The sequence below is a fragment of the Lutjanus erythropterus genome, chromosome 18 (genome assembly GCF_056507025.1).
Source record: "Lutjanus erythropterus isolate fLutEry1 chromosome 18, fLutEry1.hap2, whole genome shotgun sequence".
Classification (NCBI taxonomy): domain Eukaryota; kingdom Metazoa; phylum Chordata; class Actinopteri; order Lutjaniformes; family Lutjanidae; genus Lutjanus; species Lutjanus erythropterus.
Window position 1 is genome coordinate 15,452,113 of NC_139334.1, and position 25,188 is coordinate 15,477,300.

Sequence of the window (25,188 nt, forward strand, 5' to 3'; positions counted from 1 at the left end):
ATTAGCAAAGTAAAATAAAATAACATATATCGTCCCCCAAAAAAACAAATCAGATATGTTACTAAATCTGATTAATGTGATGATTAAATAAGGTTAGTTTAACTCTACACAAACTTCCACTTTCCATCATTTCATGCTGGGAAAATAGCATGGAGTCAACTCTAGGAAGCTTGTTTATTTGACAAGGCTGCCATCAGTCTTATTTGGAGGGATTTAATTCAATCATACAGATTTATAATCCAAAAAAGATATCTGAAAGCTGATCTGATTAAGTGTTAATGAGGAGTTAAAAGGCCTCTCTAAGATCTGCTTTAGCATACCATAATTTCCGCAGGTTTTTCTTAATGCAAAAGCCTTTGAAAGAAACTTGATTTTCCAGTGTACACTGTCAGAAACCAATTTAGTTTCAGAAAGGTGGGAAGAATTCATAACTTTAAATAATACTAGCAATTTAGTTACAATAAAGCAATGAAGCAATAAAGTAAAATGATCACCACTACCCCCCTCCCCAAGTAAATGCAGTTTCTGTATTTTAATTGCTTCCAAAATAATGTGTAAGTCTGACAGTTAAACTTGTTGTTTAACCTCTTTCGTGATGGACCAGACACATCCGTCTTGTGTTGTGCTGTGCCAGATGGGGATGCAGTCAATGCAAAGATATATTGGACGATACAGAATAATAAAGGGGGTTTGAATTGGACCATGAGGAGCTGTGAGCTGCCAGCACCACACTGTAGTGAGTATGGTTTGGCAGCAGTAAGTTACAGATGGGGGCTTCAGTTTACTCCCAATTTAAAATGTAGTGTGTCTCCTAAAGCTTCTCTATCGTTTAAATCAGTCTACTGCCACATGAAGCTTTTCCACTGAGGCAAAATAGTTTTTATGTCACTTAGCTTAAAGACACTCTGTGGTGAGATGGTACTGACTCACTTACTGCTAACTAAAGGAATGAATACAGTGATCAGTGGTTTGTTTTATTGCTAAATTACATCCACATTCCTGAAGTCTATCTTTAAAGCTACTACAAGGAGTTTTAAACTGGTTAAGAAAAAAAATCTCAATTTAATACTGATGCCTCTATATGATCTGTCTAGGTTAACAAGTTAATGAGACCATTAAGAACAATGATTGGCTATTTCAGTTTAGTTGTTTTTAATGACTGCCAGCAAGTCAGATTCTCCTTGAAATCAGATAAAATGAGCCTGTGTTTACATTTTACCAGGCTAAGTCAGAGTGAGTAGTACATTAGCCAGTTAAAAAGAAGCAGGAGGAGATTTTTATTTAGGTAATTTTATTTTGTTGTCGTGTTTTGTGATTATTATGGTGGAGAAACCGCCACTTTTATCCACAGGGGTTTCTGAAATCAACAAAATAGGAAAATCCCTTGTAGTTGCTTTAAACAACGGTCAGATATGAACACTGAAACCAGTTTTGCATGCTGTAATCATTCTTCTTATCCTGGGAACCAGACGAATATATGAGATCATGTTTTATTTGTCCTGTCCATCCCCCTCCTGTGAAGAGAGAGAGATTTCCAGCCAACCTGGCCTGTGCCGGACCAATCACAACCATTTATTTAATATGGGGCGGGTTTGACATGATGACAGTTCATGGGAGTGCCACTGATATTAAATCAACTTGATGCTTTGAAGGCACAGCCATTACATTGCCATGATTCGGTTAGAATCATGGCAATGTAATGGCAATGTTTTTCATGTAATGGCAATGTTTTTCATGATAATGCCTCTTGGAAATCAAAAATTAACTTAGAGAACAGAGCATATCTTTATTGCACAAGTACACTGACATCACATATTACAAGGTTTCAGACTAATTAGCACAATTGGCCTGGTGGTCAGGGGTCAGGCTACATTCCTCCTCCAGATATTAGAAATTCTTTGAATTCTTAGTCTACTTTCATTGTAACTGATGGGTGACAGTGTTAGATCTGTGTAGAAATGTATTCAAAGGTGTAGCTGAAGCTATTGTATTAGTCAGATCAAGTAAGTATCGTCCAAAGTTCCAGCCTTTTTAGCCCAAAATCCACTCTTAAAACCTGTTATGGACTTGAAAAAGAGCAGAAGAAGAACCTATCTACCGGGCCTGAACTGCACGGCACACACCACAGCATGATGTGGGAATGATCCCCTGCTGTGACTCCTGCTGTGACCCCCTGATGTGATCTCATCTGATCAGGAATGGTGTGAAATATGCCTACAAATTGTCAAAATTGATTGAATGCTTGCTGTTTGCTCTGAAGCTTGATACACGAGCGAACAGACACGCTTCTGCTCACACAAATAAAACTTTATTGCTATGACTGACGTGCCGTTTAAAAGGCCAAGGATACATGAAGGAGCTGGAGGGAGTTTGATGAGTCATAGCACAGCAGGGGAAACTATTCATTATCAGTTAATTTATCCCCAGGAGCTTTTTGTGTTGCAAAACAGCATTATGGCTACAAAGCCTGATGGGTAATTCAAATATATTTGCTGTTAAGCCCTGAACTGGATTTGACAACACCTGCAAGAACATGGTCAGGTCTGCTACTGTACATCAAATTCCTGATTTATACCTTCAGTTAATCAATGCAAATGTTGTCAATGATGTTTTTAGATGATTTGATTGAACCTCCTAGGTTTTAGTGGCTCAAATAAAGCCGATACTTCAGGCATAAAAGTTGGAGCGCTTTACAAGTTTTATTAGTTTCAAGGCCAACAAGTTCTTCCCTCTTACCCACTTAAGGTTGAGTCTCTTTTGATATGTAGATAGAAGCTAAAGAAGAGATAAACAGTGCGGGGATCGCTCCTCAGTTGCAGCTTGTGTCTTCAGGCAGCGAACTGTGTTGACTAGTCATCATCAGTGCTCTGGTGACTTAATCCACAGAGCTGTTTTTTGGCCGCTGGTAGTGGAACATGCACAAGAGACTGTTGTATTTCTGGAGTCTTGCATCAGAAGAAACACACAACTCATGGCTCTCAAGTAAAGCCTCAGCCACTGTGGTAGATCATACCAAGGGAAAAAACTTAAAAAGTTGTAAAAAATAGTGATGCTAATTATCACCATTTCTGCTCATGTTTGGTCTCTTTTGGCTTTCAGGCTGTTTGAGTTTTATCCTTCTGAGTTAGGCAGCAGTTGAGATGCATTTGAGGGAATAATTCAGCTTTATTACAACTCAGGTTTGTTTTGATGCTTTGACCACCTCAAAGTTAATTTCTAAGGTCTGTGAATGCAGCAGCAGCACTAGAAATAAGTGAAATGGGGCAAGTAACATGGTCAGTCGGACAATCATACCATCCTCCATGTTTGCCTGGAGGACTGTATGATTGGAGGAGAAAACAAAGGCACCAAGCCACAGCTAACTAGACACTTAATGTACGTGTCCTGTGCAATGTCACCATTTTGGATGTGCTCATTTCTGTCTTACCACCAAATGATGTGGTGCCTTTGCAATAGATTTGACTTTGAGACAGAAAACCGTGGATTGCATGTCTTTCCTGAACAACAGTCATTGTTGGTTCCTTTCAACCTTTATCACAGTCTTTCCTTTTATAGATGCTGTTGTGCGTTACCAGACCTCAAAGCAAAATCTGACCTACATGGAAATATGGCTTATTGTGGTTTTGGGTGGATTATGTGCCAAGCTATAACTTCTGTAGGTTTCTTTACAACTTGTAATTGTTGCATCCAGTTTCGCTCAGCCCTGCCTCTAATTTTTCCCAGTGATCACTCACGGTATTGCACCTTTGGCCCAAAAAGTTTTTTCCCTATAAGCCACCATTACAAAAGAAACATCTGTAAAACTGTTGACAGGGCACCTCGAACTGCAAACAAGTTCAATTATGACAGTCTCTATAGTGAATTTTTTCAAAGCTTTTGTCAAACCAAGAAAAGTGATTTAAAAATCTGTGATGTCATCACAATGTAAAGTCTATGGGCTGAGTTGGGAGACATACTACTATGCATATTCAATGGGCCACATACCCTGCAAGTAAACCTGGAAATTTTTTTTGGTGTATGCGCCAGGCGAGCATTTCCTATTGGACAGAATAGGCACCATCTTTGTATCCAGTCTCCTGTGTTTAATACATTCATGGTATCCGATCTTTGTGCTAAGCGAAGCCCTGTTCATAAGGGCAGTCTAATATCTGATCATGTGTTCAGTTATAGGTGACAACTGCATGTAAACCAGCTACCATAGGAATACTGGTTACATGACCTGAAACAAGTGTGCACTTGCATGGCAAGCATGTGCATGCAATCATTTTTGTGCCTAAACCAAAGTAAACCTTAGACAAAAGTGTCATATTTATGTCTTTGGTTAGTACAATGTCATCATAAGCAGTGGACAGGATTGTCGTAACAACAAGAACACCTGCAGAGTTCTCCTCCAAGCCGAGACATGAAGTTTGACTGTTTACAGTGGACGATGTGCTTGTGTCTCTGAGGGCTGCTCACTTAAATAGCAGACTTCAGGAGGGATGGCACTGTGGCCATTAAAGTTTAATATCCTCATTTGGTCACTGTGAATAGTGTATCTGGCAGGCAGTAGCTCTACCTCGCTCACCTCCCATGGCTCATTACTAGTAAATCAACCTGCGGGCACGATAAGGGCTCCCCGTTGTAGATCCAAGATGGATGCTGGCTGGTTGTGACCTTTACTAGGTTTTGCATTAAGGTTTTTTTTTCTGATTTACACTGGAGTTACTTGCTGCTGGAGCCATTCTCATGAAAGAGAAGAAGTACACACACTGCAGAGTGGGAGGTGGAAACTGTCTGCTTAAAGTAGGTTAGAGTCTGCAGCATTACAACAACCATTTGCTCTACTCCCTGTAGTGTGCATTGTCTGATCATTATGACAAGTTGTAGCACATGGGAAAAGTTTTTCACGTAAACAGGGTTTACTCGTGTTTCCATCCACGCTATACACTCCTCTTAATACTTATGAGGGAACACAGTAGAGAGGAAAGTGTGCTTGATTTACATATCTTTTGCTGTTTTGAGTTTCTCTGGAAGTGTAGAGGCAGCAGTAAGCCAATCACGAGGTTCTCTGAGGGCTTAGATTTGTCTCCTCATATGGATAGTGTTTACCTTGCCAAACAACACCTGAGGCACCAAGATGTGCGGCTTATCCCCCTGGGGAAGGTGTTGGGATACGGTGAGGGTACAGTTGGGTACTTCATATGCACTGACTGCGGGGAGGCGTGTGTTTATGTTTGTGCATGTGAGGATGGATTCTATACAACCACTCTTCCTTACCGATTCAGCAACTATTTCTGTCCTCTTTCTCCCTCTCTCCCTCTGTGACTTGCAGATAAGAAAATGGCTATAGCAACAGTGTTTCCAGAAACTGCCATTGTTTCCTGAGCCACTGTTGAAGGGAGATTAAAAATAATAAGTAGTGGTGCCATTAGAAATGGTGGCAGGCGACAAAACATTCATTCCAGTTTGTTGTTGAACTGCTACCCTGCCACTCTGCAGGGACTGATAAAAGTTATGCTGCTGGCAACCCCTGTCTCGATTTATGCATTTATGCTTACTGGGCTCTTGAGGACAAGGCATAGTGGATTTTAAAAAGCAAATATATGGACTTACTGAAACGTGTGAACTCCAAATATAGTATATATTTGTGGGTATACTACTGTCAGCTAAGCCCCACCCCCTTAGTTACTGTTGCTATGTCAGGCACACAGAGGAAGTTTACCTTTAGGGCCCTTTCAGGCAAAGATCCTTCTGCCAGAGAGCTTTTCTAACACCTGATTAATTATAATATTTTAATCCAAACCATGATTTTTTCCAAAACTTAACCAAGTAGTTGCCTTAACTAAACAAACTCAAAACTGAAACCAATAAAAAAATATAAGATTTTAAAAAAATCTAAAACTTCTTAAAGCCTTTCTACCAGAAATCTCTTTTTTTCAGGTATTGACCAGCTGAACACAGACGTTATTCCTCAAGAAATGAGCGTTATGATGAATGCAGGTGTGTATTTCCATCCTCTTGTCAGCTGTGATGATGGGGCTTGAACTCAGATCTCCTACACTGAAAATTTAATAACCTGCCACCAGCAAACATAGAATAACAGTCTTGTGTTTTTCGATTCCTGTCAGAAGGGGATTGCTGGCAGAAACCTTCTCAGGGATTTCTGACACAAAGATTTGCTGCCAGAAAGGGCTTTCTGACAGAAAGCCTTGAAGGCGTATTTCAGTCAAGGTTTTACAGCACACAATACAGTTTACAGTAGCAGTTTACTACTATGCTTCACCTCTAACTTTACAAGAAGAAAGGCTTTTAGGATGAGGACTAACTGACGCATTTGGCAAATATAACCCTACCTTGGACAACAAGCTTTGCCCATGTTGCTGGAGTGAAAACCTGCTCAGATCCGATCAAGAACACAACAGAGCTGGTAATTCTACCCTAAACTCTGATAGCATCCAGGACCACCTTCCACACAGTGGAAAAATACTGCACAGTGGACGAGCTAGCTGTGAAAGGGCCTTTAATATAACCTGTGACCCCAAAAATTGTAATTAGCTGATGAAATGATCCTTGGCCTTGGAAGTAATGCTCCATCAGGTTACTGCAGTAAGCTAGTTAGCTGGATGTGCTAACGTTTGCAGTTTAGGTGGGAGCAAATAAGCAGTGTCTAATCCACTGCTTACACTTTTGCAATTGTGTTTTTGGTGTTGGACAGGCTAAAAAAGACACCACTCTTCAAATTTTTAAATACAGAGTTACTTATTACAGCCAAGCACACACTGCAGAGAAATCCAAATCCATGACCATGCTAAGGAGAGTGCTCTAACAAATGGTCATTTATTTTTCTCTAAATATATCTTTTCATTTTGGCATTTTATGATTTGTGACACAACATGAATAGGTAATGGGCACCGATATCAGCAAGACTCATCCAATGCAGCCACAAAAGGAAAGATGTACAACTGGAAAGGTGTCTTCTGGCATTTTATGCTTGTGGCAGGTTATTAAGTTCTTAGGGTGCAGGGGATGTGAGTTCAAGCCCCAGCACCGCAGAGCAATGATGACGGATGGAAATGGAAACAGACACACACACACACACACACACACACACACACACACACGCACATTCATCATAACACTGATTTATTGAGAAATAACCTCTGTGGTCAGCTGGTCAATAACTGACTATTCCATAGGGTGTTGCAGTTTGTGGTGGCTGCATTCAATTATTATCAACAATCTCTAATGATGAAAAAGGTGCCTCGAGTAATAGAAATATTAATCTTTCTATATTAAGTGTAGTTTTCTATAACAGGGTAACTAGGGTTGGTTGTATTGTGTTCACATTTTGGATTATAGACTTATAGGAAATAGATTAAAAGATCTTTGTGCACTGGTCTTTCAATAGGAAGTGCAAAGTTCAACTGGAGGTGCAATAATTCAAAGTATTGCATGCTATTTAAGTTTGTTTACTGAACTTATCTAATTGATCCCCCAGCTCTGCTTCACCATACCAAACTGGCTCATTTTCTGAATGCACACAAAATCTCTGTTTTTTCTCCGGAGTCAACAGAACTAAATGTGCTGCTAAATCTGTGGGACTTCAAAGCTGTTTTTCTCTGCTCTCTTGCCAGGGTCATCACAGATAGCCAACTCCTATCTGCCTCCCCAGGCAAGACTTAGAGCTTTGACTGTTGGTTTGTGGTTAGAGTTCAAACTTGGCTTCAACATTCAGCCGACCAGCAGCAGCAGTGGCAACAACTACACACACATGAGCACCGAGGCAGAGAGAAAAATATGAAAAAGATATATATTGGCAAAACTGCCCTGAAAACACAGAGAAATGGTTGCAAACACTCCAAAAGAAGGTAAGATGAGTCAGTCTGGAGAGTGTTTTTTTAAGTCTAAACATCAGCCTCATTATTGGGGAATCCATTTCATTCATTTTGACTAATGGAAATGGACTCATTGGGAGGTCATGACCATTAAAAAGCCATTAAAACATAATGTGGCATCTATTCATTCCCATCATTCATCTTCACATCTCTTGTCATGTAACAGTTGATGTCTACATCCAAGTTAACGCCGCATTTTGCCAACAGTGGTCTTATACATCTGGACGCTGACAAAAGAACATAATACCCTAAAAGAAATAATCAATGGCTGTGAGTGCAGACTTAATTAAACTGGCATTACATAGTGATAAGAGCCCAGAGCAATTTTCACACAGCTCACTGGCTCTTTGCCATGTGATTTTACAACATCACATGCAGCTGTTAGACAATGGAGAGGTTGTAAAGATTTTGTTTTGTTGTAGCGCCAGGCAAGTGGGGTTGAGCGTGCAAATCTCAGCATGCTGGGTACATAAACTCTTCATTGACTCGCCTGTTTATATATTTGTCTATCTGCCTGGTGGTGCATTGTTTTGAAAAACACATGTTTTATGCTTTTCTTTGCCACAGTTTATTCATTTGTCCACAATATTTTGATAGTATATGTTCAGTTTATGTTTAATAAGTGAAAAAAAAGTAATTCTGAATGTTGCATATTTATGTATTATCAACCTTTTACATAGGTTTCGACTCCAACTCCAGTAGTTAAGTAAAGTATCAAAATCAATGTAGCGACCACAGCGGTCAGTCCAGTCCCTGTGAGTCAAAGAACATTAATGTTGTTAGAATATTAGAATAATGTTGAAATATTTGGTATTTTACACACAGGTCCTGTTAGCCATTTATGTTAACAACTCATAAGAGAAATTAATTTGTTGTAAGCAGTGATTGATCTTATCAAATAGTGAACCCACAGTGATGTATGAAAACTGGGTTATAACTTGTTCAGAATTAATTAATGATTTATTAAGTATTGCAAGCTAATTAAGGATCTAATTATAAACCATTTATAAATATTTATAAGGGTATAGTCCTATTGTAAAATGGGACCAAATATACAGTATAAATCTTACTACAACACATGTGTGTAATCCTACTCTAAACTAGTAATATTCTGGTAATGATTAAAAAAAAGACATGCTGCTGAAAACATTTCAGAGGCAAAATGTTCTCACAGTGTTAAGTAGGTTATCACCAAACATTTTGAAAATGTTTATAGAGAATGTTATCCAGCCTGTAAGAAGAACCTTCTGGCAACCGGAAAAATTTTTTTCGCTGAAACTATTACAACCACATTGTCTAATAATATTATTAGGATGTTCTTGGAACAAATAAATTCTAGCTGGGCGGCTGTAGAGCAGCTTGCCAGATATGGGATGTGAGCACATGTTTGGGTTTTTAGTCTTTAGGAGTGTGCACTTAATCACTTCTACCACTCAAGTTCCCCTACAACCACAATTTTTATATATACATCAATATTTTGTGCAGATTTAGAAATGTTACTAGGCTTATGTTTTCCACTTTGGATAAGGCCAGGCTATCTTCCCCTGTTTCCAGTCTTTATGCTAAGCTAGGCTAACAATATTCTGATCCAGCTCCGTACTTAAAGGAATAGTTTTTGCTGTCTTGCCTAGACTTTGATGAGATGATTAAAATCACTCAAATGTATGCGTACTCAGTACAGAGTTATAGAGCCAGGAGGCAATAATCTGAGTTTAACATCAACCCTGGAGGCAGGGGGAAACAGCTTGCCTGGCTCTTACTAAAAATTAAAAATGTGCCTCTAAAACCCTCTAATTAACATGTTGTATGTTTGTTTGATCTGTACATAAACAGTGATGTAAAAACTGTTAAATCAGTTACAGGCGGTGTCTCTTCTCCAATCTCCATCTGCCAAGATTTAACATTTTTGTTTCTGCGCTGGTTAAACAAGATAGGTACTACTGTATGTATTATGTAATGAGCTTTAGAGGTGTTTGAAGGCACGCGTTTCCACTTTAGACGAAGACACTGAGAGTGGTAACGATCCTCTTATCTAACTCTCAGCACGAAAGTGAATCCCACATTTCAAACTGTGCCTTTTAATAAATAGATCTAACTTCACTTTTGTAAAGAAATCTAAGATTATTTTTTAAGTTGTTGGTCTATATCTAATTCCTGATAGTATCCGACAGTAGTGTTCTCTAACTGTAGCTAACAGCAACATTAGCAAACAATATCTAACTGTTACTAATGCCGTATTACTGCTTTTTTTTTTATTGCTTTACTGTACCGTATATGGTTGAGATGTGTATACTATCTAAGTTAGCCCTCTCTCTTTCTTTTACCTCCCATGTTAGTATTATAGTAAATTCCCTAAAAACAGCACCTCTGGATTTCTTTGCAGATGTTACCTATAACTCATCTGTCCTGAAGTTAAGTGTCCATTGTTTTTGCTCCATTTTTTTATGTCTTTTAATGAGAGAGAGAAAGAAACAACAACACTTAGGAAGATGTTTAGCTCTGCGAGATGAGAAAAGTAGTCTCGGTTGCTAGGTAACAGACATAAAAGGTGATAAGCAGTGCTGGATTGAGTATTTAGGATTTCCTAACCTGAGATAAGATAGCGTGAAATAAAATAGGATAAGATTTCTAAACTTAGGATTTCTAAATTAATACCCAGGAGCGGAAGTAACCAATGACAACTACTCAAATTACATCATTTATTACAATCATTTATTTGGCTGCTTGTACTTTTGTAGGTAGTTTTTTAAGTCTGTAATTTTGTTTGTACATAATACATTACACAATGTAATCTACTCAGTTACTAAGATCATAATGGAGTAAAAAAAAGGATGAAAAAGATGAAAAGATGGAGTATGAAAAAGTAGCTACTACTCTTAGTAGTTTTTGAGAAGAATACTTTGCACTTTGTATTTTTATTTGGGATTAATTGGGGAGGAAATCCTATTTTATCTTAATTTTAGATAGGAAATTTCTGTACTATGGCCCCTGATGTTTGTTTAAGTCCATTTTATTGGTTTATTTTTGCTTTACATACTGACTTCTTTACTGCTTGATGAAGGCTTAATTAGTGTTGATCTTTAACAAAGTGCTCAGACTTTAAAGATAGTCCATCGCCCCACCCATGTATTGACACAAGACAGTCCATAAGTCTTTCTTGGGCCGTCACAGTGGACACCATTTTCTCCTCCTTTATTGCCAGCTTCCTAATTGAGGCTCTGGGCCGAGGTGAACTTGGAGGTGCACTCACTGCGTCTGCTGGTTGGCAGCGCTGAGCCATCGAACCCCTCCGTGAGCCAAGTATCCATCAGTCTGGCAAAATGCTAAATCCCCCAGAGCGCTCACTGCCCCTGCTCCCCCATCTCTAGCCTTTCATTACCACATCCATTCCCTCAGTCGGTGCTGTCGCTGTGTTTTCATCCCCCACATTCAAACCTGCATCAAACACACAGCCGAAATATGGCTCCCTGTCTGCTTTGTTGTTGCTGTGGTGGTGGTGTTGAAACGGTGCTCTTTCTGTGCTCTTTCACCTTCTTTTAAAGCTTACTCGCACGCAAAGCCATGGTTCATTCTGTATTTTCATCTCTTCTTCTGTGAAACACCCGTGGTCTTTGTCTAGAGGCAAAAATCCTCTCCTATTCTTTCAGAGATTCAATAGGGGGATGTGTAATGGAATTCACCATTACACCGATGGGAGCTCCTTTCCCAGCTCTGCTCCCTTCCTGTGAATGGGAAATGATTAGTATTCCTCTTCCATCCATCTCCTCCCCCTCCCCTTCCCCCTCCCCATCGCCCTCGCTGCCTTCCCCCTGCCTGGGACCTCTCTCACTCCAAACTGAATTACACTCCAGCTACACTTCATCCCTTCACCCCACCCTCGCACAAACACATATACTTTTTACTTTCTACTGTATTTCCTTTTCTTTCTGTCTCTGTTTCCGCTCCTCTCTTTCTCTCTGCTTTGCTGTATGAATCTGACAAAGTTTGACAGCAACAACAGTGAATCAGTGTTTGTGACTTTTTCTGAATTCTCTCCGCTGCATGTTCAGCTCTTTCCACGACCACAAGGATGACCTCCGCAAGCGTCTGTCGTACACCACCCACAAACTAGAGATGGTGGAGACAGAGTTCGATTCCACTCGGCAGTACCTGGAGACAGAGCTGCGCCGGGCCCAGGAGGAACTGGAGAAATTCACAGAGAAACTACGCAGGTGTGTGTGTGTGTGTATGTGTGTGTGTGTGTGTGTGTGTGTGTGTGTGTGTGTGTGTGTGTGTGTGTGTGTGTGTGTGTGTGTGTGTGTGCACATGAGCATGACTCTGTGGACATGTGTGCCTTTTCATGTATGCATAAACTGTCACTTCCCCTGCAGGAACTAATGCACCAAAGTCGTGCTGTGGCATCAAGGAACTTGATTTTCACGTGCACATGAAACAAACTTTCTCCTGTGATGTGTCATCTAAGCACATCTAAAAGTAAAAGTGTTTAGAGCTGTCCCTAGCAGCCACATTCGATGGTGAGGTAAAAAGTGGGACACCAATAATCATTCAAATGGGGATAACATCCCACGATTTGGGACAGTCTTTCCTCAGAGGTATTTAAAGTGTTGCACTCATCTGTACATGTAGCAGCGGCGTATAGTGGAGGGTAAACCCAAGTAAACTCAGTTTATCCACCTCTTTGAAATGAGGTTGAAAGTTTTCTCATTTATTTTCAGATCATCTGTATGAATTAATAACGGAAAACTTCAGTTCAGCTGACTCTGTATTTACCACTACTCCCCTATATGCAAAAAGTAACTGGAGGTAGTTGTGTGAGGAACAAAAATTCTGACATCAGAGAGGTGTGAGAGTAGGTAGTCCGACACACGGGTAAAACACACTGTCTCCATTAGTCCTGTCACAGGACTGCACAGGTTTTTGTACATAATTCCTTATAACGACCACAACACATTCATCTAGAAATGGATATTACATTGATGTTTTTGAGGTGATCTTTTATGTACGATAGAAAAAGATTCAAATTTATGATGAATCTTAGCACCTTTGCTCATATAAACCATTTAGTCTCTTTCACAGCTTTGGACAATGCGATGTTTTATGAGTATTTTTATGTAAGCAGGACTTTTTTGCAGCCCAGTATCCCAGCTAATTACACATTATTGATCAATGCATTAGACTGCACTCCAATCAGGGTTTAACACAGGCAGAAATTTTATTCTGTCTTTCTGTTAGAGACAACGTTCAGAACATTTAAGGAGAAGTTTAGACATGACATTGACCTCAAAGCAGTAGTTATCCTGTGGTCTTGAGAAAACAAAAGTTGTTTCTTATGATAAATTATCTTGTTGTTTTAGAGGATTCTCTGTGGCAATGCCATATAAATAATATGATTAATATGCTGTTTAAATAAACTTAAAATTCCTCCTTAAAACTAAGTCTCTGGCCACAAAACTTGGAAACTTGGAAAGCGGACGGTATGGCTGCCCGGTGCCTTCATCGCCTTGAGTCTTTCAGGCTATCCACAAATTCTGTCTTCTTTTCTTATGGTTAGCAGAACTCACCCCCAGCCAACTGCAGAAAGTGCAGCCTGACAGACTCTGGTCTTCTGCCCTTTTTGAATGTAGAACGGCAACATGTTTCTCATAAGGACCGGTTTTATTTGTTCTTCATCAATCAGTAAACCACTCTCCTCCGGTGCCACTGTACTCTCTCAAATCTCTTTCAGGTCCTTGTTAAATGATTTGTCTCTGCTTTCTGTCTCCACTGCCCACACTCTCCATATCTGTCTGCTTAATGGAGCCATAAATGCTGGTTTATCAACACTCTGTTAGGCCTGAGAGCTAATGTGAAAATGTGATACTGAACTGTGAGGTGACAGGATAAAACGCCAGGAACAAGTTAACAAATAAAGAGTCGAGGTGCTGTTTCACTGGATTGTAAATGGTAAATGAACTTGCATTTATAGAGCTTTTCTAGCCACTCAGAGCTCTTTACACTACATGTCCCATTCACCCATTCACACACACACATTCATACACTGATGGCAGAGGCTGCCATGCAAGGTGCCTCCTAAGAACTCATTCACACACCATCAGGAGCAATTGGATGACACTTGAAGGGGTGTGCATAAGGCTGTCATAACCATGTCATGAGGCCTATCATGAACATGAAAGAGCCTATGAATGTTATGACGGTTGTCTTTAAGTGTCATTCAAAGTAATTTAATGCAAAGTTGACTTTGTTAAAGAAGTATTTGTTATGACAGCTTGACATTAACTGAGACATTATTGACAAGTTCATGACAGGTTTCATGACATGGTTATGACAACATAAAGACAGTCTTGTGCATGCCCCTTCAATTAATGTGTTACAGAAAGTGATGATTAAATACAGCACAAAAGGAAAACAGAGAATTTAAATATAAAAAATGAAGAAAAAGACATTTAAAAGCTAAACCTGTTCAGCTGCAGAGTCAGTGCTGTGGGTCTCCTTATCCGTGTTTACTGATTTCCTATCATAAAATATTTAAGGATTTAAAGTTTTTTATGATCACACACCACATTTTTTTCTTAGAATCTCCTGCTGTGGTGCTTAAACATATCATCAACCCTTTTTACTGTGTTTTGGCTCAGCAGATTTTTATCCTGAGTGATCTTCAAATCTGAGTCAGAACTTAAAATATCCCGCAAATCCCCTCCGAGACTCTCCGTCAGTGCCCTGATCTAGTAATTTATTTATTTCTCCGTCTAAATTCATGCAGAGATTACTGGTGCTTATTTGGCAGTATGAGCGGTAAAATACTCTTTAGTCATTGTATGTTGCGATTTGCATTTTTAACAGGCCATAATTCTTTTTCTGTCCTTTCAGGATCCAGAGCAGCTATGCAGCTCTTCAGAGGATCAACCAGGATTTGGAGGACAAAATGCACAGGACGGTAAGAGACTCCTGCTGGAGTGTTTGCAGTTTTAAACCTCATGTTGCTGAAAGTTTACATTTTAGTTTGAAACAAACATCAGCAGCTCAAACTCGCATCATAACCAAAATCATTTCCTATTTTGTAAAAATCAGAGATATTGAGATACTGAAATACCAAAACCTTGATATAATGCAATTGTTTTTAAATTCTGCAACCTTTACTTGACATATGTACTTTTGCAGCAACATGGTTGAGCTTTTCCACACATTTATACCCTAAAATGTCCCTTACAACCACAGTCTTCTCTTGTCGGTGGAAGTAAAAGTTGAGGCACAGGGTTAAAAGGTAATATGTCTTTTATTAACCATTAACTGGGGCAGTGGTGGCTGAAAAGTTTAAGAAGCAAACTTGTGACTGTAAGGTCATCGGTTCAATCTCCTGGATCGGCAGGATAAATTAGGGTGGGGAAAATGAAAGCAGGGGCTCTTAACCCCAACTGCTCCAGTGAGCTGCTCAGTAGCCGGTAGCTTCCAGGTATGAATGTCTAACTGTGTGAATGTGATCAGCGTGAGGGAAAAAAAAACTGAAAAGAAAAAACTGAAACCATTTGCTGCCATTCAGTCTTGTGCTATACGAAAAACAGCTTTGAAAAGTACCTTTATTACATTGGCCTTCAGAGTTTATTGTACTTAATTATGCTTATTTTGAAAAGCATTGTACTGCTCTAAGAAAATAATATTCAGAATTTATTCAGAATAAACAAAAAGTGTCTTCACATATAGTAAGTCTTACTAAGTATTAAAGCAAAATGTACAGCAGATGCACACACCTGTAAAAGATAAGAGCATTCTCTAGAGAAAGTGTCTTTCTCTATAGTGCTGTGGAAGTTGTAGGCTTGTACTCGCATATCTCCACTTTAACGCTATAATATGTTCTGCATTAAAATGTGAGACATGTCAGACTACTTTATAATTCTACTTCACTACATTTTACAAGAATATATTGTAATATTTTTTAAACATTTATAAGACTGTTGTAGTTACTTTGCAGAGTAAGATTTTGATCTAAAACATCTGATTAGCTTATAAAATATGACTAAATTCCAACAGTGTATTTAGTTGGCAAAATTAGCTACTATGATGCCGCTTACACATTAATGTATCAGTAACGATAATACATTAATAGAATATGTGATGAAATAATATTCTGAAAAGGTCCATTCTGCATAATTGCTGCTTTTACTTTTGATACTTTCTGTGCATTTTGCAGATAATACTCCTGCACTTTTACTTAAGTGCAATTCTGAGTTCTGGGCTACTTTTACTTACATGCATGATGTGGTTAGTTCACCACTCAGCAGGGGTCATGGATTTAAACTGGCATCCTTCCAGCTTCTCCAACCTCCAGGCCACCACATGCTTGTAGAGCCTTCACCGCTGTGCGACTACATTTTCAGCCTCACTCACTGAGCTTTCACATCTCCTGACCGCTGTGGTTGTTTGTATTGATATTATCAGGAAGTGCAGAATCCTAATGGTGTCTGTACGTACCACAGAGCTCTCACTGAAACTCATAAAAGATGTATGAAGGTGACGGATTCGTGAACTCAGCCTCAGCCACATATTTGCACGCACACAGAAAAACTGTCTCACACATACACACACAACTAAACAGCTTGTGACCCAAAGCTTGACCTGGAATCATTTATTGGAGAACATGAGGTCCTGTAGTTACTAGGAAACCATTACTTACAGTTTACTTTTCTATGAAACACCAGTTGTTGAACAAAGACGGCCAAGAAAAAGTTGTTGTCTTGGCAGCGACTGTTTTTTGCAGTCTGCACTTTGTTCTCTGAACAATTTATGATCTTTTCAGTTCAATCCCAGAGAAAATAGACTTGTTAAAACTGAGTCTAAAAACCACAGCAGGTCACTTTTGGAAAAAAAAAGCTTGAAAAGAAAATATGCCCTACAGAAGATTTACTAGTTGTAAATGTATTTCTACCATTTTCCATCTAATGATATCCTCAATAATCTCCTGTTCTGCAGTTATATGTCTTTCAGTTTTAGTTTTTCAACCTTATTTCTGAGAAATCATGTTTTTCCATCATGTTGGTATGGTGGATGGTTCTAAATATGACAATACCCAGGATTCTCAGCTGTTATAGCTATAAGAAGAGGTGGGAATTACAGCTGTAGCAAATGTTAGAAAATTTTATGGAGCAAAACACTGCATGATAGTCACTGACTCATCAAAAACCTGATCTAAAACTTGACAGATAACACATTTAAACCGCTGATTTTGTTGGAAGTTTCTTCAAAGTGTAGCCCGTCATTCAGCCCTCCATCATCAGAAACCTCACAGATTTCAAATGAAGCGATGCTCTTAGTTTTCTTCTTCCATTTTATTATGTACAAAAGCTTACACCTTTGACTTTTTTATCAGGGAGACAGATATTTTGCAAGCCTTAACAAACATGTTCATTAACCATGTCTTGCAGCCTCAAGAACTACGTGGATAGCGTAAAGACTAAACATTCAACTTAACTAAACAGAATTAAAAGAGACACATAAATAATACACAAATTAAAAACATTAAGAAAATTGGAATAAAATCAGTAAAATCAGCATCTGACCAGTAATAATATGATCTGTTCAGATTATAATTAAGACCAACAGTTTACCAATAAAAATATTAAGACGTGAGTTAAAGGAACAAAATAAATATGAAATTTTCTTCCAGACATACCCAAACACATGCCTCCCACCTGGAAACTCCTTTACACTTAAGATATACACAGAAGCCAGACAAAAAGCATCTGTATAATGCGTGTAATGTAATTTTGCACCGACACACTTGCACACACTCAAACATAGATCAATGATTGTGTTAAGTGTTTGGAACCCTGCTGAGACGCCTTGGCCTCTTTTGAAAGGGAAAATAGCTGGAAAAGTGCCAGATTCGAGAGGCAGGAGAGACAAAATACGGATAAATACACAAGCTTCAGATCTTCCAATACAGTGATCACGATAAATGATGAATAATGTTAAACTGTGGTCTAATGCAACTAGATAATGCAAGAGTGATGATGACATTTACTCTCTCTGTTCTCTCTGTCTCTCCTCTAAGAAATGAGAAATCTACTATAATCGATTTGAACACACCTGTTTAGCAGCAGAACCACTCTCATCTCTCTCAAAGCAATTACATGATCAAAGACAGGCAGCGCAATCAATGTCCAAAGTAATTGGTCTTACCTGCCATGCAGCCCTGTTAGAAAACTATTACAGCTAAACCGCTGTTCTGGTCACCTCAGCAGCAGCTGTCCAATCACATCAGGTTGAGAGGTTCCTCAGGCATTTTCCCTCCCAGCTTTAGGATTTATCAGCCAGAAGATGAGCCGGCTCCACAGCGAGGTCCATCCTTATGTGACTTACAGTATTTCGATTAAAGTGAAAGTGGATCGTAATCTCATCACCAGTTTGATCCGTAGGGCCTGTCTGAGCCACACACATTAATGGAGGAGGGCAAGTCAATACTGACCCGTGGCGAGCTAAATAGTGAGCAACAGTCAACTGATTTTTAATGGTGCGTTCTACTTTCCTGTCCATTTAAAACCGTGAATCTTTTAAAGGAATCATTTGACATCACTTTCATGCTAAGAGTTAGATAAGAACGTTTATATCACTCCTAAAAAGAAAAAAAGTACGGACTGGAGAGAGTTAGTATAATGTAACTTATCATGAAGAATGGATGCAGGGGAAACAGTATGGGAGTAACATGCTATGAGTACGTCTAGATGAACCAGTGATGACACGTCTCCTCAGCTGTTGTTCACCAAGAAATAGTTAACAGTTACAGCACGTGATTCCCTGTAAAACACTTGTCATTTTTACATTCCAGTTTGTGTATGGATTTAACAAATGACATATAACTTGTTTTGTGTGCTCTTTAGATATGCTAATAGGCAGATTTTTTAAACTTTGGACAGAGCAAGGCTAGCTGCTTCTGGTCTTTATGCTTAGCTAAGCTAATCGACTCCCAGCTCCATAACTGACACATGAATGTGAGAGTGGTATCAATCTCTCACCTCACGCTTGAAGAGGTGATGTTGCACATTTTCCAAAATGTTGAACTTTTCTTTTGAAGGGTTATTTCACCCAAATTATAAAATTAACAGTACCTTATATTTGTCCCAGTTCAGCCCAGTGTCCTGAGGACATTATGTTCATATTGAATCATTTTAGACATTTTGCAATGCTGGAAGTGGTGTGCAATTATATAATGAGGTGGTGCAACAGGCGTTTTGCATACCATTGCATTTAGAATTTATATTTATTATACCTTAAATATTCTTAAATATACTTATATACTTTACACACCTCCAGAAAATGAAAACTGCTGACAGCTTGTTTTGTAGGTAAATTTTTCAGTCCTTTGAAAAATACACACCAAATTATATTCACATTTTGTAGGATGGAAGCAAAAATCTCAGACTTACATCTCAAGATGAGGACAAATAAACCCAAACTACCTGAATAACAAATTACTTTAGATGTTGATTCTGATGGCTGTCACAGATGGAGTAGTCATGTAATATACAGTACTTGATTCCAGGTTAAGTAATTATACAAACAAGAAATCTATTGTATTGGCCCAAATATTAGATGACCCTGATTATGACGTAAAGTAAAATATAAGATATTTGCATGACATAAATCAGACACATGCTCACATGCTATCCTGTCTCCAGTCTTCTGGACACAGTCAAAATGGTTTTCCCTGACTGTCTTTTTGAGGTCGTCATCATTTGTAACAACAGCAATTCATGGCTGCTTGACAGATGATTCAGTCTCCCAACTCGTTTTCACTCATCAGGAATTTATTTCCTCTGTTGCAATAAAAGACACTGCATGAGCCGTTAAAATTTCACTGAACTATAAGTGGTCTCTCTAAACACTTTTAGGGCTGACTTGTAAAAGACACCATAAAAGGACTTGAAGAAACTCACTAGCCTAGCAATATGAAGGTTAAAAACAACCCATAATGCAAGACTATCTGTGGGAGCCGTTGTTTTTTGTGCATTGTTTGTGTGTGCCAAACACCGCACATCAGTGTCCATGTTTTTTGTATACGTGCACACGTTTGAAATCTGTCGATACTAAAGGAAGACAAATTAAGCTGGAGTTTATTGTGGCAATTGTTGGGCAAAAATGCCATAATAACCTTTAAGCATATTGTGATTGGTTCCGTTTTCAGGCTCTAGTAAATCTAGCCCATGACAGAAAACTTTGGCCAATCAGAGGTCGGTAAGTTATAGGTAAACATTGATTCTCATTCCCAAAGTGTCTGTAAAAAAAAATAAATAAAAAAAAATATATCATACCCAATTAGTCCAATTAGTAACCATTTAATCTTTTCCCATCCCTATGAGACACCATGATGATTTGTCATTTGGGTGAACTGACCCTTTAAAGTAAGCACAAGCTACTGTGAATAGCTATATTTTGCTTTGCGGTAGATAATGGAGATTTGCTGGATGAATTTTTCTGTGAACTCATGCGTGGTGGTGGACCAGTGAGGCGTGAGAATTGCAATAAATCACGGCAGACATGAAATACAGCGCTGTATGTTCAGAAGATTTACAGCAGCATCTGTCCTGCAGTATTTTCAGCCTATTATTTGTGATGTTCCAATGTAATCCTTCTTGCTTTGTCATCCCATGAATAGACCGAGAGCCTAAAATGTCTCTGGCATCATGGATCATTCGTCTCATACAGTACACACACATCAACACGCATTCTAGTCATGTGAAAATGATTTTGAAAACTGTTGGCTTTTCAAAGGGATTGTCTGTCTAGCACAGAGCCTTGGTGGAGCAAATCGGTCTTCATGGCAGGAGACAGTATGGGATTTTTTTTTTTTTTTTTTTTAGAGGCAGGCCTCATTGGGATTGCCATTTCTTTTGATGTCATGTCATGCAACGGCGTTTCAAGGGGGAAATATGTTCCTTTGTAGAAGACAGTCCAGGCAGGCAGGCAGCGACAAAGGCAGCTCCAATCAAATCAGACACGTAATTAAAAGTTCTGAGAGGCCCGAGCTGACAAGGTCAAGTGAAAAACACTGAAGAATAAAAGTATTTTATAAAGAGCAAAGCAAGGAGATTAACACCTGAAAGAACTGACAGATGCACGTTGTGATGACATTGGAGTTATTGTACTCAAATTGTGTTGTGATCTGTAGATAAACTGTCCCGCAGATGAGGCTGTTTGTATAGAGGAAATAATACATCATGTCTTTACCTAAAAAAAAAAAAGAAAATTGCATTGCTGAAATATAACTCTGGCGATGTCAGAGATGGACTAGTTATAGCTTTGTGCCTGTGAGACTGTTTAGGAAGAGTTCAAATTAATCTGAGACTCCTGTGAGACGCTGCTGGTGCAGCAGAAAACACATATTTGCATACAATTGTTAGTCAGGTAGTCTGTGGTACCCAAAATATACCAAACAGACTGCATTAGAATATCTGAATGTTGGGTGCCCTGCTAGCTCAGATAATAGAGCACATGCCCCATATTCAGAGGCTGAGTCCTCAGCAGCAGCCAGGGGTTCATTTTAGGCCTGTGACCCTTTGCTTTGCCTGTCTTCCCCCCTGTCTCTCCCCTATTTCCTGTCTGTCTAAAGCTGTCCAATCAAATAAAGGCTAAAAAAACTCAAAAAATATACATAAATAAAGAATAGATTAAAGTTTGAAACTGAACACTCTTTAATAAAGTGTAATTAACTAGTAAACTATTCTAATACTAATACTTCTAATTCTACAGTACTGAAAAATATAAACTGGATTTGTCCTTTCTGCAGTGAATGGTACCCAGAAAACCAGATCAAGGTGTGCTTTCTGAGTAATAAGTTGTATTTGTATGTTGTGGAGCTAAAATCCACACAGTTGTCTACATGCATCTATTCTAGAGAAGTTAGAAAAGTTTTCACATGTCATGTAAACTAATTCAGGGGCCCATAGACCCCCATATGACCTGTTTTCTCTATTGAAAAACTTTAAGTGGTTTATGATAGAAAGCAAAAGCAAAAAGTGAAAAATGTTTCATTTGTGGCGACTCCGCCCTGCTTTATCTTATTTTTTTTTTAACCCTATTGAAACTAAGCTCCTGTAAGCCGCTCCAAACCGACAACGCAGACACTGGGGAAATCTTTCTGTTGCAGATGAAACTATCAAAACATCTTCGCACTCGTCTCATAGGAATGAGTATATCTTGAAAACCAAAAAGAAAAGAACAGTTCAAATAACTTTCTTACTACTTGCTTTTTTTAATTAAATGGCTTATTAACTTACATAGCTGTTTACCTTAAGTTGATGGATATGATACTCAAGGAAATAATACCAACAGCAGCAAAAAATATCAGTGTATGACAGACTATTTCTATTGCAGAGTAACAGTCACCATTCTGTTATAAGAAGTTGGACTGAAGAGCTTGAGCTGTACAGGAGCCGTCCATGGTCCTGAAATTCACTGCATCTCTCAGTCCTTATGAGAGTCTTTGGCAGGTTCAGCAAACTAACAGCCGCCCTGGAACTGGCAGGTAGACAAAGATTGCCCTCTGAACAAGGGTAATGTCCACTTCATTAGGAAGTGTCACCACTAAACACAGTCCTGCCGTGAATTACTCATTTAATCAATACTCAAATGATATAGTGTCATTCATCAATCATCTTAGAGATCCTCTGGTTGTCATTAAGAAGCATTAACATGCTACTACACTACATTTATTTATTTAGTATTCTTAAGTTACTATGCAGATTTGGATTAACAATACAAGATATAATTAACAAATAAATAATGATGTATTACTATAAGTTAAGATAATATAAGCTAAGCTGTACTGAAGTTGTACAGAGAGAGGGTGCTGATCCAGTGAGTCAGGAGGAGAGAAACAGTCACTGAACACATCAAAAATCCACAGTGCCTCGAGGTACATGCTGTCAAAACTAAACAAAACTGTCATCAAAAACAAGCAATTACTTACTTACATTTATTAATCAGAGCATCCACAATAATCACTCAAAATCAGCAGGGGGGGCAGACAAAAACAGCTGTTTATGGTTTGCATCTCTCTCTCTCTCTCTCTCTATCTTGTTGACTGTCCCTCCATGTCTGTCTTTTCACTTCTGTCTGTGGATTGTTACAACGGGGGTTAAGTAGAATTAGAGAAGTTTAAAAGTTACAAATCCAAACTAACAGACGTGTTTTGTCTGTCTATCATCCTCCTCCGCTCCATTTCAGTACAACGAACAGCGCAGCACCTACATGAGCACCCCCTAATTATTTTACCATTTCAAAGCACAAGCACCAACTTCCTGTGAGACTTACAGTAATCACCAGAGATAATTAAATATTACACAAAATGTATTTACAAATTTTGATAGCGACAAAGGAGGTGCCGGATTCTGTTCCGGCACAAATTAAGCCCTGAGGATAAGACTTTATTGATCCCAGGGGGGAATTCCCAAGCTACCCAGCAGTATATAAAGTAACTAATTTCAATTAATTAAAATTATAGCCCTGCCTTTACCACCTGTAACTGAAGAGTGATATTTACATATTAATGCATCAATAATTTTACTGTTGTTCACAAGTGCTAAAACATTAAACCCCATTTTCTGAAACAAACTCTCATTGTCCTAAACCCATTTATCAAATCATTCACTCTTTTGGCAAAACTCTAAACACATTCTTACTTGCCAAAAAAACACATTTTACACTGTGATGCACTTGTATTGTAAAATGGTAAGCAAAGGCAGCACAAACCAAACACAAATCCAACACAACTGTTGTTTACACACAATGACTGAAAATTGTTCACACTATATTATAACGATGTGATTCAGTGATTCATACACTAAATGAATTTTCCAGCATACCCCCCTTTACTCTACTCAATAAAATAATTTTTCTCAAAGCCCTTTACCAGCAAAAATGCCCTGAACACTGTGTTTTTAATTTTATGATGTGTTGTGTAATGGCTGCTAACTGGCCGTGTGAAAGCATTGTATGATTTTGAACTCAGATAAAAATGGTTTTGAGGCGATTGTTTGATTCAGAGGTTCTGTGAATGTTGGTTTTATGTTAACAGTTTTGAGAAGAAATGTGTTTTAGCTAGTGTGAAAGACTGTAATACAATAATATAATACATATTTTTCTGAATAATGAGTTCTTTTGAGTACTTTAAAGTGGCTATAAGCAATATTTCTTATAATAATGTATCAAATGACAATGTGTAAACTGTTGCTCATAGTGATGAATTTGCAGCTCCCTTTGGCTTTGCAGGGCTTTATAGTTTCAGCTTGTTGTTTAACTGTTCTGGCTAGAAACTTAACTGTTTTGATTCACTCTCGCACTCTCATAGCATCGTTTTCAGCTGTTTTCAGAAAGAAAGCACTAGAAAGTCATCCTACACACCCACTCAGCACCAAACAGCAGACAGACGCAGTTAGAGACAATACCGAGCTATACAGTGACTGGTCAGCTTAATGGAGCATTTAGCAGAGAAAGAGACAGATATTTCCCTCAGGAGTAACTAAGCAAAAAGAGAGCGAATATTGGACTGACGTTCACCAGGTGAAGGCCAAATACGACTCCAAATCATTGATAATATTGCTTTGTGATTGCTGGTGCAAGATGATTATGTGTCAATATTGTGTTTGCAACTCATTTTCACTAACCCTAAGTGGACAAACAAATTAGGTATTGCAGTTGTAAGTATATTTTGATGGTAATGCTTTTTGTAATACATTGTAGCATTGCTACTTGTACATCAGTAACAGTATTGCTTGTATACTGAGGCTAGTAACAAGTCTACTCTGCTCACTTCTTGATTGATTCTTCTTTCACCATCCAACAAAACACTCTGCTCTTTGTCCTAACTGATCCTCCACATGATGGAGGAGTTATCAGTGATCTTTTGAAGGAAACATGATGACAAATCAGATCTAAAATGTCCAAAGTTAAAGGGACAGTTCACTCCAAAATCAAAAATTCATATTTTTCCTCTGTACTGTACTCTTGTATGGCTATTTATCCATCTACATAGTTTTAAGTATGAGTTGCCTAGTTTTGGAGATATCAGTCATAGAGATGTCTGCCTTCTCTCACATATAATGTGCCAAAAAAAAATACATTTGAAAACCTCAACAGCCATGTCTCCTTCCAGAAATCATGACCTGATTACTGAAGGTATTCCACAGACCGTGTTGTGAGTAGTTTTATGTAGGAACTATTTTCTTCCCCTGGTAGAATCCACTGGAACTACTTTTCTTTCTACAAAAAAAAAAAAGAAAGTAGTTCCTACATGAAGCTGCTCACCATAAAGTCTGTGGTT

The 25,188-nt window shown here is 38.6% G+C and overlaps 1 protein-coding gene across 2 annotated transcripts in view; it reads left to right on the plus strand.

Moving 5' to 3' along the window:
- Positions 1-25,188, plus strand: part of begain (brain-enriched guanylate kinase-associated) — an 81,423-nt gene that overhangs the window by 17,098 nt on the left and 39,137 nt on the right. The window contains exons 2-4 of one of the 2 annotated variants that reach the window (XM_084743032.1): positions 7,617-7,850; positions 11,927-12,088; positions 14,745-14,811. In XM_084743032.1, the coding sequence (XP_084599158.1) occupies positions 7,780-7,850; positions 11,927-12,088; positions 14,745-14,811 (300 nt within the window). In that variant the 5' untranslated portion in view covers positions 7,617-7,779. The remainder of the gene's footprint in view (positions 1-7,616; positions 7,851-11,926; positions 12,089-14,744; positions 14,812-25,188) is intronic. The other variant, XM_084743033.1, reaches the window with a different exon arrangement.